Source organism: Acomys minous (assembly GCF_964271855.1).
Source record: "Acomys minous genome assembly, chromosome: 13".
In the NCBI taxonomy this organism is placed as follows: domain Eukaryota; kingdom Metazoa; phylum Chordata; class Mammalia; order Rodentia; family Muridae; genus Acomys; species Acomys minous.
In genome coordinates, this window is record NC_140495.1 from 34,881,989 (window position 1) to 34,901,207 (window position 19,219).

The following is a 19,219-nucleotide window of genomic DNA, read 5'->3' on the forward strand; positions in this document are numbered from 1 at the left end:
TTTCCTTTAGAACCGATTTCAGTATTTGATCAAAACTTGCAAGCCCAGGAATGTTGCACGTTTTATTGCCAGTCCTGCGGTGAGGTCACGGTAAAGGACAGGTAAGGAAGGATTGCGTCCTGCGCTGGTTAAACCGCACCTGGAGATGGTTTCTGGGAGTAACTTCCAAGGGAACAGTGGAGGGCCTTAAAATACGAGCCAGCTTAGTGTCGCTTTGAACAAAGTGTACCGGGCCTCTCACCGTGATGATGGAGTGGGACAGGCACGTGGTCTGAGGGAGGAAGCTGGCCTTGCTGGACAAGCCTGGACCGATCGCTGAGCAGAGAGCCGTGGCATCCGTCTCTCAACGTGTTCCTTTTGTTCTCGTGGTGTGCGAGGGTTTCCACAGTAAGACAGCTTTCAGCCGGCAGAAGCTGTGCTGCAGGACTTTTTATCTGAGCTAGTTCAATCAAGGCCTTTCTAAAACCCATTTCCTAGTCCCCTTGCCTATTAAGATGGGGCATACAGAGCATGAATTAACCTTTTCTCCATGATTAGGTTAATCCTGTAGCCTGCTCTGGTGGTGCGCTGTAATTACTCTATGGAGAAGGGAAAAGAGCTTTGCTGTTTCCTTAGCATTCCCAAGTTGGCTTCTTTTTGTTTTCTGGGTTTGTGTGTGTGTGTGTGTGTGTGTGTGTGTGTGTGTGTGTGTGTGTGTGTGTGTTTGCTTTATCTTTTCTCTTCCTCAAGTCAGCGTTCTGGTTTCTTGGAAATAAATGCTTCCTCTAAATTATCAGCTTCTTGTGACTCATGTGGAAGACGGATGAAAACATTATGACTGTTAGCAGTATTTAAAGGAAGAGTTCAGGGTTCTTTGGATTTTCTAAGTTAGGTGCCTGGGACAAGCAAATGATGGCTCCCCTCTGAAGCCGGCTCCTCTTTCCATGTCCTTGGCTCTATAATGCTAAACCTCTGCCTGCTCAGTTTCTTCCTGCTCCCGGTGCATCAGGCGTAGGGGCCATTCATTGCCTTCAGAGCCAAAGTTGCTTTCCTCTGTCTACTGTCTCCTCACCTAAAGATGCTTCGTCAGCAGCCTGCTACCTGCTCAGCCTTCTTGTAGCTTTGCCCTGCGCGGATGAATGGGTGTTCTATAGCACAGTTGTTCCGTTGTGGATGGAGTACTGGAATCCTTTGCACACCACGGCAGCTCCCCTGTGCTCCATCCCATTTCAGCCCTGCCTTTAGCATCCTCACTCCTTGCCAGGCTCAGCGGTATCACAGGGGCTAGGTCATGAGTGTGTGTTTCATAGCCTTGCCAGCTTTTCTGAATCCTATCCTTACAGGATATCCCTATCACAAATGCTACTCCCTTTCCTGAATGCTACTCCCTTTCCTGAATACAGCTCCACCCTCTGTTACTTCCTGGTTAGCCACCCCTCACCTGCTAACTCAGCTGACACAGCATCCTCTTCCGATAGCCTTGTCTCCCTCCTGGGTTGCATTGGGCACTCTTCTGAGGTTCCCTTATCTGTCTTCACACACTGTGGGCTTGAGCTTGAGGCCCGGGGACAGCCACATTGACTTCCATGCCCTTTCTTCCCTCTCTTTGATTGGTCAGTATAGAGCAGTAGCCAGCAGTGACAAGACTGAGTTTCCATCCGCCGTCCATTAGCTCCATGGTCTTGGATAAGCTATTTAATCACTCTCTTCCACAGTGTCCTTATTGAGAAAACGTAGCTAACAATAGGGCTTGCCTCATAGCGCTGTTGAGAGGATCTGATGATTCAGATGTTTCTAGCAGTGCCTGGTACAGGGTAAGCAAGCATTCACCATGTGTTAGCTTAGCAGCTATTGCAGTAATCGCTGTGCTTGCCAGTGTCCCCAGCAGCAGGCACAGTGCCTAGAGAAAAAGTGTGTCCTTAGTAAAATGTTGCCGGGTTGGATGGGGTAAAGCTTGGTGTGTTTATTTTGGCTTCCCACCAGCCTTTCTTGCTTGCCCCCTGATCTTGGCAGGGTTTCAGGTAGATGAGCAGGCGTAAATGCACCCTCAAGGTTTGGGGGAGGTTGCACACAGAGCTTCTTTTGAGTGGTTGGCGTGAGTGAGGAATGAAGGGGTCTTATATCTACAGAGAGGAAGTTGCTCTGCATTTGCACTTGGTGGCAGACCCCCTTCCAAAAGGGCGAAGAGGTCTCTGTGTATTTTGTCATTCTCTCATTCTGTTCCAGGCTTTGGTTTAATTCTCAGATGAAGTCTCTGGAACATCTCATGCCATACCCCACGCAGTGATCCTGAGGTCATGGCAGAAACAGCATTCCCGGTGCTCGTTACAGAAGGGAACTGCTGGTTCATTATTGCCTGGTGCTTGGGCTTTGATGGAAAGGTTGCCGATGGGAGGGCCTCACTCTATGTCTCTCCAGGGCTGGAGTTGTCTGCGTTGTGTCAGGCCTGTCTGTGGTTCTAAACCGGGGAACTGGAAGGGCATGGGGCTGATACTGAAAGACGGCTATCCCTTGTCCCTTGTCCCTTGTTCCTTGTCCCTAGCTAAGCTTGGCATTGCTCTCCCTTCTGAAGAAGGGAACAAGGGTGGGAACTTCCGCTTCCGCACCGAGAGGACAGAGGACTCTGTGCTGCCTTAGATGCTTCTAGCAATGCTTTCTAGTAATAATTCATGTTTTCCTAACTTATCAAGAGAGCTTAGCAATGTAATGTGTGTAGCAGAGTAAGTGCTCAGCAAGCCTTTTAATTGGTCTTATTGATTCCTCCTCCCATTTCCAGAGAGCTTTTTATTAGCAAACTAGGTTGTTTTAATTAGTAAACTAGCAAGTCGTCTAGTTTAATGTCTCTTTTGGGTTGGGGACGGTGGGTCCCGTAGTCGGTAGAAGTCAGAAGGAGAAGATGAACGCTGTGTTTCTCAGCACGCCTGTGTATCCAGCCTGTGAGTATGCCTTAAGCAACACACACATGAACAGGCTCCAGGTATGCATTTGTCTCCATCTTAGACAGCATGCCCCATGACTCTGGATGGGCTTCCATGGTCTCTGCTTATGGATCTCACACTTGACTGTTGAAACCAATCCTAGACCTCTGCCCTTCCCTCTCGGTGGGCACTCCTGTGTGGTTGATAAGGACCGCTTTGATGGCAGAGGTTTAGAGTGAGCTTATATGTGTTCTCATCAAACGAATTGTGAATAGCATTCTTAGGAAGGTGTCCAGGACTACTGACTGCTTTCTTTTAAAATTTGATTTTACTACTTTTAGAATGTGCATGTGTGTGTCTATGTGTGGGTGCAGTGGCCTATAGCGTCCAGATGAGGCTGTCGGAGCCCCTGGAGCTGGAGTTACAGGTCATTGTGAGGCGTGGGTACTGGGAGCTGAAGTCAGGTCCTCTGTGAGAGTGGAATGCTCTTAACCTTTGAGCCATCTCTCAAGCATAAGCCTTCTCCTGGGAGCACATTTCTTTTGCTTTGGAGGCATTATTTCCCTTATCTGTAAAATGAAGAAGTTGGGTTAAAGAGACCCTGTAAGAGTGCTGGCCATGGTAGCACACACCTTTAATCGTAGCACTTGGGAGGCAGAGGCAGGCAGATCACTGTGAGTTCGAGGCCCGCCTGGTCCAGGACAGCCAAGGCTACATAGAAAAATTCTGTCTCAAAAAAAACAAAAACAAAAACAAACAAGCAAACAAAAACAAAAAGAAAGAAAGAAAGAAAGAAAGGAAGGAAGAAAGAAGCCTGTGAGAGTTCCATTAGCATGCAACCCCTCTAACCAGTGAAATTCAAGAGCTTGTGCTTTGGGCTTCTGAGACTCTTGAGTGCCCATCTAGTTCAAGGCTAAAGTGTGTTCTATTCTTTCCTTTTGAATGAGAAAGATTCTTGTCAAGGAAAGTACAGAAGTAATTTGAAGACCTTGAGTCGGAAAGACTCGTTAATGGCTTTTTATTCTCGGCACCAGAGCACCCGAGCTGTGCGAATTATGGTAGCCTTTCTCTTAATTCAGGGCCGCGTGTTCTTAGCCAGTTTAATTTGGTTGCCTAATAATGAACGGCTCCCGGCTTCTTTACAAGACAATTCTCCAATTTATAATTCGTTTAGTCTAAGTTTTCCCATAAAATTTGTCTAAATATGTTCAATTTTTGATTATGTTCTTTCTTGTTCAGACCAAATAGTCCGTCCCATCAGGAAACAACTGATATATTTTCCTCTTTTGTAAATAGTCTAATACACAGCCAGAAGTTATTGTGCTTAGATTTTGTTATGCCTTCTAGAAATAGATTCATGTCAGACTAGAATGACATCAGTGGCCAAACAGAATTTTCCACCCACACCTTAGTTTTCAGACTGACTGTGACATTGTCCTGAGGTCCGTGGACCAGACCCTCCTGTCACCCACACTGGCAATGCTTGGGTGACAGCCCCAAGCTCATGGGGGACACTGAAACTCCAGAACAGCAGGATGGGCTTTGTGGAAACAAATGTCACAGCGTCCAAGTGCTCATGGGAGCCACTTGGCAGATCAGCTCTAATTGTAACTGAAAATAGTCATGTGAATATAATCACTTGTTTATAACAGGAACAAGTATATTTAAAAAAAATAGAGTCATGCCTTAGGTACATCATGGACCACATGGTTAGCATGTACAAAGCATGTTCAGTCCCTGTCATCCTGCTCCCCTCCCCGTCACCAAAATGTATTGTAAACTGGCCTATTGGTAACATTGCATAAGTTCAGGAATACAGTCATACATTACAGAGTAATCATGGTATATACAGACAAATATTAGAATATAAAGCTAGTTTTTATAAAGCTGGTGGCCTGCCAGATGGACAGTGTTACTTAACACTTACTTAAATTATGGTTTCCATGTTTTGAGCTTTGCTTATCTGATATTTTTCTTGAGGTCTTTAATATTCAGTTGGTTATAATCCAGTCTGTAAAAAGCCCAATGGTCTTGTCATTATTATTGTCATTAAGGAGAAACTGACTCCAAAGCTAAGGGATGCTATATTTTCTTCTACGCATGCTTAAAGGGTCAAAACTTCATGAATTACTTTTGTTAAAGGTATATGATACATGTCATTATTTTCCAAAAGTTATGCTTCAACTGCAAGAAAAAATAGGATCAAACTTTAATTTATTGTAAACATGTGTTGTTTTTCACAGAATCTTAGGTCTAGAGGAAAACCTGTTACTGCTTCCCTTCCTTTCTTTCCAGCAGATTTTTAGCTAAGCTACCTTGAATTAAATAAAATAAAATAAAGGTATATGTTTTATTTTGAACATTCTCTTGGGAAGTAGATGATATCAAAATACACTTTTAAGTCTTTTTTTTTTCAGGAGATATATTTTCAGTAAAGCTGTGATTCAAATGCATCTTTTGTTCTTGAAGGTTTCATTTCTCCCCCCCCCAAAACATCAGAAAAAATTTTTTTCTGCTGTAAAAACCCTTTTATTTTTGCAATGAGTTGTGGGTTACACACGTCTTCCTGTGGTGCCTTCTGTACACGGGTAAAGGACACGTTACAGCCCGTGTTCGCTGTGATATGGGGTCAAGTTAACTTTGAAATCTTCTATTTAGTGTTAATGTGCATCGACTCTCCCAGGCCTTTGTGCACTTTCATTTCTTTGATCATGTGTGGTCCTTTGACATCCTGTCTTTTTGCATTGGGTTAGGGTTCTGTACTGGCCCTGGAGGCACAGCGTCAGGAGACAGGATCTTAATGGAGAAGATCCGTGGACCTGTGTCTGCCTGACTCGTGCTCTCGCTTCTCTCTTTAAAACCCTGGGACACCCCTACCCATCGATAGGATCAAGTTGTGTCCTCCGTGCGTGTAGCTCCCCGCAGAATGTATGGTCATGCGCCTGCTCAGCCCTTGCCACCACTGCCCTGTGTTGCCAGGAAGGTAAATATACTCCAAGGATGGAGTGGTTTCAGGAAGACCCTTGCTTCAGTCTCCCCCCCCCCCCCCCCCATTTTGTGGACTTGTGAAGATTACTTCACACTCCGAAAGTCTCGTTTTCCTCCACCGTGACAGGAGCGTTGTTGCTTTTACCTCACAAAGTGTCTTGAGTGTAAGGTGTGTGCAGTGCTTTCAGGGGTCTAATGAAGTGCTTCTACACACGCACACGCACAAGTTTGCCGTAGGACACATTTGTTGCTCTTCAGGCAGCATCAAGAATCCCTCTCTGTGTGGGCTCTGCTGCAGTCCGTTCAAGTGATGGTTCATAGTCTCCTTGGGGGGGGCCCTTGTCTCCCCGTGGGATGTAGTTGCAGGTCCAGAGCACTAGGCCCACGTCAGGCAGGTGCGGCAGGTACTTTGGCTGACGGTCTCATCACAATTCATTGGTTGTGGCTTTTAGTGTTTTACTAAGGCGACGGCATTCAGGGAGGCTCGAAGCATGCGTCCTTACCAGATGTGTGCAGCTCCCTCACAGATCTTCCTGGTAAGATGCAGTTTACCAATCATGGATCATTTCTACCGTAAGCAGGGTTGCCTAGCAATGCATGTGATATGTAGGATCTTACCTGGTTTCCAGGGTAACGAAGTTAGCTGGTGATTCCAAAGGTCAGATTACTCAGGCAGCGAGGGACAAGGTTTGTTAATCCTCACACCTCAGTACGCGGCAGATCCAGCCAGGAACCTCACAAGTCAGACTTACTGAAATTTACTACTTCAAGAAATAACGTAAGAAGTATGTCAAACAGTAGGAAGACAGCACAAAGCTAAAGAGACGCAGTGCCTGCTTTTATGTTGTGTTTTTTTTTTCCCCCAGTGCCCTAAATTCCTTGCATTGCCCGAGGAACTCTTGTTTTATTATCCTGCTAAGGCCAGCTCAGATGTTACCTGTTCCCTGAGGTTGATAAGCAGAGTATGCCCTTAGCACTCTTTGTCTATATGTATTCATGGACCAGTTTGAGAGTACTCGGAATCCCTTAAAAATAAAATGTAGGTTTTGTGTTTACGCGGCAATGAATGGTTGAGAAGTGCACTGATGCTTTCATCGCCTCTTCTTTGGGATCTGTACCCTCATCCCTCCACCAGGAAGTTAGGGCATCATTGCTCTCTTATAAGCTTTCCTACGCAGACCTTGGCTTACCGTGTGTGTGTAGTCTGTGTTTCCTACTGGAGCACCTTCAAAAGGAAGAGACTGTATACGTGTGTTTGGATACCAGTATCAGGACACCATATTTTGCCCAGCTCATAGCAAGGTTTCAGAAATGTATGTTGAAAGAGTGACCTCTTAGGGTCAGCCACCAATAGGATGCCAGTGTTGTCCCATCTGAGTCAGCATTCCAATTCCTAGCACTGTCATATTGAGTTATAAGTTAAATGGCTTCCCTCTTCCAATCTGTCATTGCCCTTTTATGATGCTCACAGGTGATTGGGAGAATCTAAGAAAAATAGCTAACACGGGGAGGAGGGAATCATTCAGAAAGACTATAAAATCTGGGTTAACGGAAATGACATAATCATACCTTAAATATTTTAACTGACCTTCTAAGTACACATTAATTTATTTGTATTTTACTAGTGAGAGAAGCAGTAGATGTGACCTTAAGCAAAATATCAAGGTTAACATTACCAGGAGTCAGCCATGCTGGTGTAGAGTGGTGTGACATGGTGTAGTGAGGAGGGTCCTTCTCCTCTGGAATGCTGTCCCCAGCCTCTGGCCCGGGCTAAAGTAGAGACAACATCCGAGAAGCTCTGAGTAAGAGGTGTGGCTACTGAGAAACTGTCACAGACCAGGGAAGACCTGGATCACATGCTGACTAGATGCCATGTGTTATTGTACCCTGGAACTAAAGAAACAAAACAGAAAAGCAACCAAACAACCAAACAACCAAACAAATAAACAAAACCCCAAAGGACTGCAGTGTTGACAAGTGGACTGCAAACCCAGGGTGTTATTAGGAGAAACTGGGGAAAGCACAGATGGGAGCTTTCCGTAGATTGTATATGATCTCTGTAATGTTTTTGTAAATAAAAAATTATTCAAAAAAAAAGGCTGGATGGTGGTGACTTATGCCTGTAATCCCAGCACTCAGAGAGGCAGAGGCCACTGGATCTTTGTGAGTTCGAAGTTGGCCTGGTCTAGAGAGAGAGTTCCAGGACAGCCAAGGCTACACAGAGAAACCCTGTCTTGAAAAACCAAAGAAAAAGAAAAGGAGGGCGGGGGAAAGGAAAAATAGAGTTCCCCTGAAATTATTCAAAAGTAAAGAGTTGATTAGAGAAGTGAAAGAAGTCACAGATGAAAGTATTAGCTTATTTAATATCAATAAACCAAATTTAAAAAGAAAATTCTTAAAATATTTATAACAATTGATAGTAAAAGGGTATATTCTTATTATGGAATATATTTTTATAAATTAATAAGAGTATATTGCTAGTATCTTAAGATGTAGTTATTGATCACTATGCCTAGAAGAAATGAAGTGATCCATAAATGTAAAAATCAATCTTTATCTCACTAGTAATTGAAGAGTTGCTAAATAAAGCAGCATTAGATATGCTTTTAACTTGCTACTTGGGTGAAGATGGAAAAAAGACAGTGTTTAATTAAGAAGGGCTTAACCCTGTGTGGAAAGAAGCTCATCCAATGAGTGACTCATGATCTCTTACTTGCAAGATGTTTTCCCCCAAGGAATAATCAGATCTATATGCAAGTCTTTCAACAGGAATATTCATCCCAGGGTTATTGATTATAAAAGAACTCAACTTAAGATCTCACAGTGAGGGAATGAACTAGAACGTCTTGCCATCCCCATATTCTATTGTAGAGTCATGGGACTCAGGACTGAAGTGAAGAAAATGAAAACGAGGGTCAGTGTCTTCTCAGGGCACAGGCCTACTGCATGCATGCGGTGGCAATGTGTGTCTTCTCGGGGCACAGGCCTACTGCATGCATGCGGTGGCAGTGTGTGTCTTCTCAGGGGCACAGGCCTACTGCATGCATGCGGTGGCAGCGTGTGTCTTCTCGGGGCACAGGCCTACTGCATGCATGCGGTGGCAGCGTGTGTCTTCTCGGGGCACAGGCCTACTGCATGCATGCCGTGGCAGCGTGTGTCTTCTCAGGGCACAGGCCTTGCATGCATGCGGTGGCAGTATGTGTCTTCTCAGGGCACAGGCCTACTGCATGCATGCAGTGGCAGCATGTGTCTTCTCGGGGCACAGGCCTCGCATGCATGTGTGCAATGTCTGTGTGTATGTTCTTGGGGCACAGGCCTCCCATGCATGTGTGCCATGTGTGTGTGTGTGTGTGTGTGTATGTTCTTGGGGCACAGGCCTTCCATGCATGCATGCAGTGTCTGTGTGTGTCTTCTCAGGGTACAGGCCTACTGCATGCATGCAGTGGCAGCGTGTATGTTCTTGGGGCACAGGCCTCCCATGCATGCGTGCAGTGTCTGTGTGTGTTTTCTCAGGGCACAGGCCTCCCATGTGTATGCACAGTGTCCATGGATGAAAGGTCTGCCATGGTAGAGTAACTGAATCGTGGGTAGAGCGAAGGGAGACTTGCCTTCTTGTGCCTGTTTGTATTTTGTAAAACATTGTCCATACTGAGCATATATTACTTTCATAATTGGGGGTAAATTGACACTGCAAGCATGTGGCTAATGAGTTTCTTTCATCTTTCATGCTGATCTAATTAAGAAAACATTGCCTTTTGTACAATGGGGAAAAAATTCCTATTTTCTTCTTTCCACTAGGAAGCTCCTCAGGGTGCTCCCACTGCCGAGTGAGAACTGGGGCGCTCTGGTTGGAGAATGGTGTTGTCATCCTGACCCCTTTGCTAATAAGCCTCTTCATCCACGAGAAAACGACTGTTTTATTGGGGACTCTTTCTTCCTAGTGAATTTGAGACGTGATTCGGAGCAGGTAAGAGCTTTACAGAATTCTTAAATTGGTTCAAAATAAATATCTTTTCAAAATACATGCCATCTTACAGGTTAATTTAGATAGCAGTTTCCCTGCTTTTAATTCAGGGTTTGTTGAAGAGGTTGTTCTAAAAGCCCAAATTCGTTATTTTTAACTGCTTCTATGCTCCAGCCTTTTGGATAGAAGAAGAGCCTTAAACCCAAGTGGCCAGTAGGGTCCAGGTTCATGCATGTTTTTGGGAGTGCTGCCATTTCACACACCAAATGCCCTGCTTTTAGGCAACATTCTGTAATCAGTGCATTTTAATCTCAAAAGTCTTAGTGAAAGTGCAGCAGTGTGAGATGATTTGTTTTTTGTTTTGTTTTGTTTTTTGTTTTTTCTTTGTTTTTCGAGATAGAGTTTCTCTGGGTAGCCTTGGCTGTCCTGGACTCACTTTGTAGACTAGGCTGGTCTCCTCGGTCATAGACCTGGGGGAGGGGAATAGGGTGAAAGTGGGAGGGAGGGAGGGAGGAATGGGAGGATATAAGTGATGGGATGATGATTGAGATGTAGTCTGAGTAAATTAATAAAAGAAATATACAAAGGAAAAAAAAAGAAAAACCAAAGTGGGGGGGGGGGAATAAAAGTACAGCAGTGTTAGCCCAGGATATCCACCTTGAAATTAAACCTGGATATCTTATTGTGCTTGCCCAAGGTCTAGACTTCCACTGATGTTAGAAAAGCAGATGCCATCATAAAAAAAGAAAAAGGAGCCAGTGAGCGGGGCTCAGCTGCTATAAGACCTGCACTGGCGCTCAGCAGCAAAGTGTCACATACTCTCCTTATATGGCCTGTTTTTAAGGTGAAGACAGCTTCCTCTCACTCCTCAAATAAGTAGTTTACTCCTCTTTATGAGGAAATCAACAGGTGTTAGCATGGTCCTTGTAAGGAGTTCTCCCCCAGGTGGCCAGTCAATAGAGACGTAATTTAAAACATCAGGAAAATCATTGCTGTGCAGCCTTTATTTCAGTAGTGACCATTAGTGGCAGGGACGGAAACACTGTACTATAAATTTCAGCTAGAACTTGGTTAATTTTTGTAATAAAAACTGAAGTATGTGGTGGCCAGGCAGCTGGAGGCCACAAGCTAACTTAAAGAACATTGTGAGGAAGATGAGGGGGAGGTGGCAGGTGCGCAGACTGCCGGTCACTTACAGGTACTTAGCGTCTCGTCTCGCCATAGAAAGAAGTTCTTTTGTCTGACTCACTGTAAGGTATTTAAGCCTTCTTTCTGTATTTTTAATGGATGAATATCAGAAGTTAATATAGATTAGTGTCATTGTGAAAATTAAATTCATATTTTCATCAAAATTTAGGTACTTGGTGTCATATATTTTTCATATTTAATAATGACGCCGACTAACTTACAAAGCATTTGAAGGTGTGATTGGAAAAACAATGGGGAAACTGGGCCAAAAACTGTGCCGCTTGTACAGTTGTCCCTTATATCAGGCCCTCTTAAGACTCTCTTGTCCTAGTAAATGATAGTCCTGTACTTTGTATATTAAAGGAAGAGACCTGTATTTAGACATTACAGGTCTTGCTATTAAGGGACTGTGGGAAGCCGCTGTCGTGACAAGCTGCTGTTGACAAGATTGTTTTCAAGTTGGTCTGGATGGAAGTTTCACTTTAATTGCATATTGTAGCAGTTGAAAAGAGTGTGCCTGTGACCAAAATAGTAACATAAATTTGGAGCCACTGCTTAAACACTGCTCTCCAGGCTCCGGTGGGAACAGGGCTGTTCTGTGCTATTGAAAAGCTATTCCTCATATCACCCGGTCTGGCCATCCTAGCCGGGCTTGGAAATGTCACACGGTGACACGGGATTCTAATGGTATCTCTTGGGAAACATTCTGCGTGTGTATGTGTGTGACAATATCAAGGGGCCTTAGAAATTGAAACAACACAAAAGAAAATAAAATCACGGGCAGGATACTAATCTAGCTCTCTGAGCAGCACTGCCATCTCTCAGATATATCGATTTAATTAGCCCCCACAATGTCTTTCTTTGAGGTCGGCTCCGCAGAGTTCCCACAGTGTTAGGCGGTTTCATTACAGGACTTGTTTTATTTATTTATTTATTTACTTACTTATTTATATATTAAGCTTAGCTAGAGGAAAAAAATACCTTGCAAAGAGGAGCTTCTCTTTAAACATAATTAACGTGCTGGAGTATTTCAATTAAGAAGACCAGAGTTTGACAACAGCACAAACATAGGGCCTCATACGCTGTCACTCCCCCGCGCCATCTTGTATTTATAGTATTGCATTTGTGCCTCATTAATGCAGCAGCATGTGCTTTCTATTTTCAAAAGGGCCTCTGCTGAGGACAGCATTGTGATTCACTTGTCATCTCGGATATTGTTTTCTGGGCATCCCAACATATTGAATATTTTACATCTTATAATAAGATACTAAAGATGGACCTCAATCTTCCATAAAAGTCATAATATGATTCAAAATTTAGGGAACATAAGCCAGGCATGGGAGTTCTTAGGCCTATGGTCCTAGCTACACAGGAGAGAGACCACGATGGGAGGATGTCTGAGTTCAGGAGTTCAAGGCCAGTCTGAGGGACATGAAACGACCTCAGTTTACAAAAACAAAGACTTAGTACAGTTACACTGCATTTTCTTTAAAAAAAAAATTGAATTTAGAGTGATTACCGCTGGGAAGTATGGCCAAGACCAACTTTGGCTTTTATTTTTTGGGGGTACCAAGTTAATAATTTGTGGGTTTAAGGAACTTCTTTTGGAAATCCATAATATCTACATAATGCACTGATCATCTTAATTGCTATGCTTGCTTCATCTGATACCTTTTTTTTATCCCTATGTGTTTTACTATATGTGTAGGTCTAAAACTAGGGATAAAACAAACAAACAAGCCACAGCTACCATTATCACGCCTAATAAAATCATGCTATATACAAGTTATATTAATTGTCTTCAAAGTATTTTTCATAAGTTTATTTGAGTTAAAATCTGCATATTTGGTTGGGATGATTTGCTTTTTATTGATAAATGATCTTTGTTCATTTCTTATAAGGTTACAATCTCATTTTAAAAAAACAAACAAAAAACAGATACTTTTCATATTTTCTTGAGAGATATAAAATAGTGTCCAGAGAAATAACTCAGCAGTTTAGAGTGTTTTTTGAGGATGACCCAAGTTTAGTTCCTAGCACCCAAGCCAGGCAGTTTACAACTGTCTGTAACTCCTCCAGGGAATTCAGCAGCCTCTGCTGGCCTTCATGGGCAACTGCATGCACATTGAAATAAATAAATAAATAATTAATTAAAAGAGTGACGGTGGCATGATCTTGGAGAACAATCATAGATGAAATGTGTGAGGGATATAAGAGACCTGAAACCCTTCAGCCCCAGCCAACCCCCCAAAACACACACATACGTAGGCACGCACACACACCTTAAAAACTCCATTTTCTGGTTTCAGTAAAATAAAATCCTTTGTAGCTTTGGTGTTCCAGTAAAACCCTTCATTTAAATTCAACTCATACAAAATGGCATCCTTAAAAACAAACAAATAAACAAACAAAAACCCAGCTTTAATTCCAATTTGAGGCTGGATGCGTATTTTCACTGTTACCTGACCCTGGGGGTCTTCATAAGCTTGTTCCTTCCTGGACAAGAGCAGCTTGGCACTTTCTTTGGCTCGGGAGTTGGGGTGGGGGTCTATTACTTCAGATGGGAATGGCTTTGTCCAGTTATCCACTGTGGCAAGGCTCTGCACTGCTGTCTGTGAGGTGCTGGATTTAAGGTGGCCAACAGCTGGACGTGGCACCACCGGGACTGTCCCTGGTTAGTGTCCGAGCTGGTGTGAGCAGACCTGAAGAGATCATATAGGGTAGTCTCCTCAGCTCAGACGTGTAGAGAAAGGTCAGAGAAGCTATGTAAGTCCCGAAGCTAGAGAAAAATATATAGTTTTTTTGAGTTATTGAAGTATGAAGACACTCATTTCGGAAGTCACCATGGAGGGCAGCCACTGGGCGTTTGTGGGTTTCTACTAATAGTGGATTCAAAGCAGGGTGAAGGAGTGAGTCCTGAAGACCTCATTAGGAGCTCTACAGTTACTTTCCACTAACCTTCAACTGATGTACGACATGTGGTTTTTTATTATTATCTTTTTTATTTGATGTGTATGGGTGTTTTGCCTGCATGTATGTCTGTTCAGCCAGTGTGTGCAGGGCCTGGGAGAGGCCAGAGGAAGGTGTCAGAGTTCCAGGGACTGGAGTTACAGATGTTTGTGAGCCACCATGTGGGGTGCTGAGCATTGATCCCAGGTCTTCTGGAGTAGAAACCAGTGCTCTGAATCACTAAGACATCTTTCCAGCCCCAAAACATGTATTTATTTTTTAACTTCTTTATGTAACTTCCTTGTGCCTGCAGAACCTGCTTGGGCCCAATCATGTATACACCATATCCATTTGATAATGGATCGCTGCTGTGCACGTCCTACCTTCTGACTTGGCGATCAGGTCACATGGTAACATGTTGGCACATTGTCAGATCTTCTGTTCCCACTAAGGCCCAGTAGCAGGCCAAGAGCTGCCTCTCAAAGGAAGAATGGTTGTCTGTAGATGATGGTAGAACCTTTCCCCAAAGTCCCAAGGGTCTCTTCTGTGAATCACCTATAGGGGCCTTCCAAAGGCTCCAGACAACATCCCTATCTGCCACTGACACCATTGCATCTGCTGGATCACCAAATGGTAGGACAGCTGGCATAGTGGCCTGGAGTTGTTGGAAAATCCTTCTCCTGTTTTAGGTCCCACTCAAAGCTAGCAGCATTTGAGTCTTTTGGTACATGACTTGGATGAGTCAAGAGTGTGCTGTCTCCAGAATCCAAACAGACCCACTCAGCACTGTGTTTCTCTCTTGGTAGTGGGAGGGAGGGCCCAGGTGCAATTACTCATCCTTTGCTGTTGAAGGGATATCTCTGTATGTGCCATACCACTGAACTTCTAGAGAGTTCACTGAGGTAGAATTTGTACCCATGGAGGCCAGAAGTGAGCATTGGATTTCTTGGGATTAGAGTTACAGATTGTACACTGCCACATGGGTGCTGGAACCAGATTGTGGTCCTTCAGAAGAACAACCAGGACCCTTCCTCCTATTTTAAAATGAGATTTTACTTTATTTTAAATTAAAATTTGGAGTTCTGGGTATATAGCACCATGCCCATCATGCTTTGCTCACGTTTTAAGGACATCTACTACATTGTGAAATGTATGTATATTATGTAGATTTAATGAGGAACTACTGTGGGCCTCAAAAAGTACATTCTTTAATGATCAGATGAATGCCAGAATTTAAGCAATGTCCCGTTGACTTTGGACTTTTGAAGTTCAAGAATGTTTCAGGAATTTGTTTCACTACCCATCTCTCCAGCTACAGTGCATATCTTAAATGGAAAAAAAAAATAGAATCACACGAACAAGTTAGGTATTTTTAACTTCTGAGTTATGGGTGGCTATGATTTGTAGGTTGCTTTTACATAAATTACACTGGACTCAAAGTCAGTGTATGAGTTAAAGTGGTAATCCTTCTGTATTCTGTACACTCAAATGAGTTAGGGTAAGCCATCAACCGTGGCCTTTGTCACCCTGTTCTTTGTCACCCTTTGCCTGCCTGTTCTTTAGAAGTATTTGGCAACGTTTGGTTATCAAGAAGTGGCTGGGTTTGTAAAAAGTCAATCTGTGTTTTATTCTGTCTTTGGCTAGGAGAAAAATGATCTCTGTGCATGTGAATTATGCATACAAGCTAAATGTATTCCCAGTATTTACTCGAGGGCAGAGTAGAATGTAAAGTTCAATGCATACCCTGGGGACTATGTTAAAATTATATATTCCTTTTAAGAAAAGTTGAATGACATTTAAATGACATTTTTCTCTTCTACAGGAACCAAAAGCAAATACCAAAGTCATTTGTAAGCGTTGCAAGGTAATATTGGGAGAGACCGTGTCATCAGGTAGGGATTGCATAACACAAGGCTGAAATGACTGTCCTCTTACTTAAAAGCCTAACAGATTTCTACAGTCAGCATGTAGAAAATATGGGTAATTAATTTATTTGATATAATGGATGGTTTAAAGAGTAGAAGCCACCTATGTCCCACCCACTATGTCAATAAGTTTGTTCCTTCTGACCTTTACAAGTGCTAGTTAGCATTGAGGAGCTGTGGGTTGTCTTCAGTGTTCATGGCCTCTTTGTAGTGTATAGAGTTTATACTTAGGTCCAACTTAAGGATGGTTGGAGTCCTTTTCTTTCTTTTTTTTCTCTGGGTAGCCCTACCTGTCCTGGAACTCACTCTGCAGACCAAGCTAGCCTTGAACTCACAGAGATCCACCTGCCTCTGCCTCCCAAGTCCTGCAATTAAAGGCGTGTGCCACCACCCCGTGGCTGGGGCCTTTTTCTTAATACAGTTCTCCAGTCAAAATAATTAGAGTCCAGAGATGGAGAAGTTCTTTTATTGGCTACTGTCTGTCTCTGGACCCTATTTTGACATTTGTAGTGGGGAGGGGGCTTGTTGAAATAAGAGGAAATGCATTCTGGGTTATATACTTTGTTCCTTATTCTTTATTTTTATTTTTATAAAGACTTTATTTTATGTGCATGAGTGTTTTGCCTACATTCATGCATGTGCACCACATGAGTGCCCAGTACCTGCAGAAGCCAAAGAAAGCCAACTGGGTCCCTTGAACTGGACTTAGGGATGGTTGTGGGATATAGGTGCTGGGAATTGAACTGGGGTCCTCTTAACCACTGAGCCATCTTTCCAGCCTCCCTCTTAGTTTTTTGTTTTGTTATTTTTGTTGTTCTTTTTATTTAAAAAAATACTCCTTGTGTGTGCATATGCATAAGAGAATGTGGAGGTCAGAGGACAACGCTATGGAGTTGGTTCTCTTATTCCACCTTAACACAATTTAAACAGGTTGCTGAACTTGCATGGATTGCCCTAACTGAACCATGCCTTTGTGTCTCAGTCGTTTTCTCAGTGGTATTATGCTTTCTGTAAACTCACTGTTATGCTACTGTAAAATATAACAGTGGAAACTTTGGTAATTAAAATGGTGTTTAAGGATACATTTTAAAATGTCTAGAGAGCAACAACATGCTGTGTTTTTTTGTGGGTGATGAATCATCACTTTTAATATGATTAATTAGAAGATTTAATTTGAGTTAAGCTATGTACTCAAGGGAAGGCAGATCGTGGTTCCGGTATGTTTGTTTTAATCATTGTGCTCTTACTGGTAGTTTCTTTTCTGGAGTGGGCAGAGAAGAAAACATGCACTAAAGAGACTAGAGAGGATATCCTCCCTCTTCACCTCCTTCCCTGAGCGTGAAAACAGCCCTTTTGTATAATATTTTTTAAAAACTTAAGGCTTTCAGAGAGATGTTTCCTTGATGGTGTGTGAGAGCTACACTTACCTGTAGGCGTAAAGACAAGTATTTAGAATGGATTATGGATTATGCTCATGTAATATGTGTTGGTTGTAGGTTCTCCTCCAATACCCATGGCTTCACGAGCCCTGGGTAGCTGTCCTGGTTTCCAGTACCAGACGGTGGCTTTCCTCTTTGTTGACTGGGTCTTAAGTCCAATGGGAGAGCTGTTAGTTACCTATAAACATATGGTTCTGCGCCTTAAGGGCTATCGTGTCATGCTGGTGTGGTTCGTAGGCATCATAGCTGGATGTTGTTCTCCTCCTTTGGAGACTTGCATGGCACAGAAGGTAACTTTTGTAAAACACATGGCTAGCTCTCAATGTTTGAGCAGAACCTTCCCCCAAATAGTTGTAAGGAGTTAGCATAAGCAAGTGCATGGATACTCTTCAGGAACGTGGAATGGACATTGTAAAACTGAGCAGAAGGCTGGCAGGGTGGTTCAGTGGGCAACCCAAGCCTGGCAGCCTGGGTTCAATCTCCTGAACGCACACGGTAGTATGAGAGAATGAAAGCCCATGTATTGTTCTCTGACCTTCACATACATGTGCTGTTCTTACTTGTGTGTGTGCGCGTGTGTGCGAGCGTGAAAATAAATGTAACACTTAACTTTTAAAGAACTGAGCAGAGTTAGTGACTACACTGTAGACATACAGTGGACCTATTTCAGAGTATAAATTTAAGCCAATTAATTTGCCACCATATGGATAAACCAAGATGAAAACAAAAGTTTGTAGTTAATGCAGTGTATTGCACAGATCTTCAAAGCAGAAAAAGAGTGAAGAAAAATAAAGACTTGAGCCGGGCGTGGTGGCGCATGCCTTTAATCCCAGCACTCGGGAGACAGAGGCAGGTGGATCGCTGTGAGTTTGAGGCCAGCCTGGACTACAAAGTGAGTCCAGGACAGCCAAGGCTAAACAGAGAAACCCTGTCTCGAAAAAAAAAAAAAAAAAAAAAAAAAAAAAAGGAAAGAAAGAAAGAAAAAGAAAAATAAGGACTTACAGGTGCTGAATAAGTATATACACTAGGAAGCTAATCTGTTGAAACAACTATAATAAATAATAGAGAATTAAAAGAAAACTCTTTGAATAATTGCAAATATTATATTCTACAGAAAGAGCAATTACATAAATTCAGAATTGAAAACTATGGTATCTGAAAAGTAAAAATCCTAGACGATCCAAGCCACAGGTTTGAGAAGATAGAAGATTAAAAGAAAAGTACTGACATTTTAGACTGATCAAGAAAAAAATAGCCAATCCAAATGACACAGTGGAAAAATAAGTAGAACAAATCAATAGAAACTAAGACTTAGGGGACAGTATCAAGTGTTTCAACACATACATAAACGGAGCCTCAGAATGCATGGAGAAAAAGATGTTGTAAAACAGATTTGAAAGTGCTGATTGAAATCTGGGAGAAATTTGGTTTGAAGACAAGAAGTTTTTATGAGAAGAACTGAAGTGAACCCCAGATGGTGTAAAGCTGCTGAGAGGCAGTGAGAGAGAAAGGCTAAAAGAGCAGAGGAAAACCAAACACACACAGGGACTTCCTAACACAACCAAGGAGAACGTCTCAGAAAAAAAACGGTGACCTTCAAGTGACATCAAAGTAAGACACACAAAGTTCTGCCAGGAAAAGTCATCACCCAAGAGTACTGCCTCCACCAAGAGTTATTCTTCCAGATTGAAGAGAAAGTAGAAATGTTTCTAGAGAAACATACACCGATAAAGTGTTATAAATAGACCTGCTCCACAGGAAATCCCAATAGCCTGAGTTCTTCAAGCTGAAGTGCAAGATGCCAGGACAGTGTCTAGAATAACACACAGGAAGGAATAGAGGGTGTGGGAAATGAGACATAGATGAGGG

The 19,219-nt window shown here is 42.9% G+C and overlaps 1 protein-coding gene across 4 annotated transcripts in view; it reads left to right on the plus strand.

The window, feature by feature from the left end:
• UBE3D (ubiquitin protein ligase E3D) overlaps positions 1 to 19,219 on the plus strand; it is a 180,791-nt gene that overhangs the window by 13,443 nt on the left and 148,129 nt on the right. For all 4 annotated transcript variants that reach the window (XM_084753453.1, XM_084753454.1, XM_084753451.1 and 1 more), the window contains exons 3-5: positions 11 to 101; positions 9,684 to 9,852; positions 15,809 to 15,878. In XM_084753453.1, the coding sequence (XP_084609579.1) occupies positions 11 to 101; positions 9,684 to 9,852; positions 15,809 to 15,878 (330 nt within the window). The remainder of the gene's footprint in view (positions 1 to 10; positions 102 to 9,683; positions 9,853 to 15,808; positions 15,879 to 19,219) is intronic.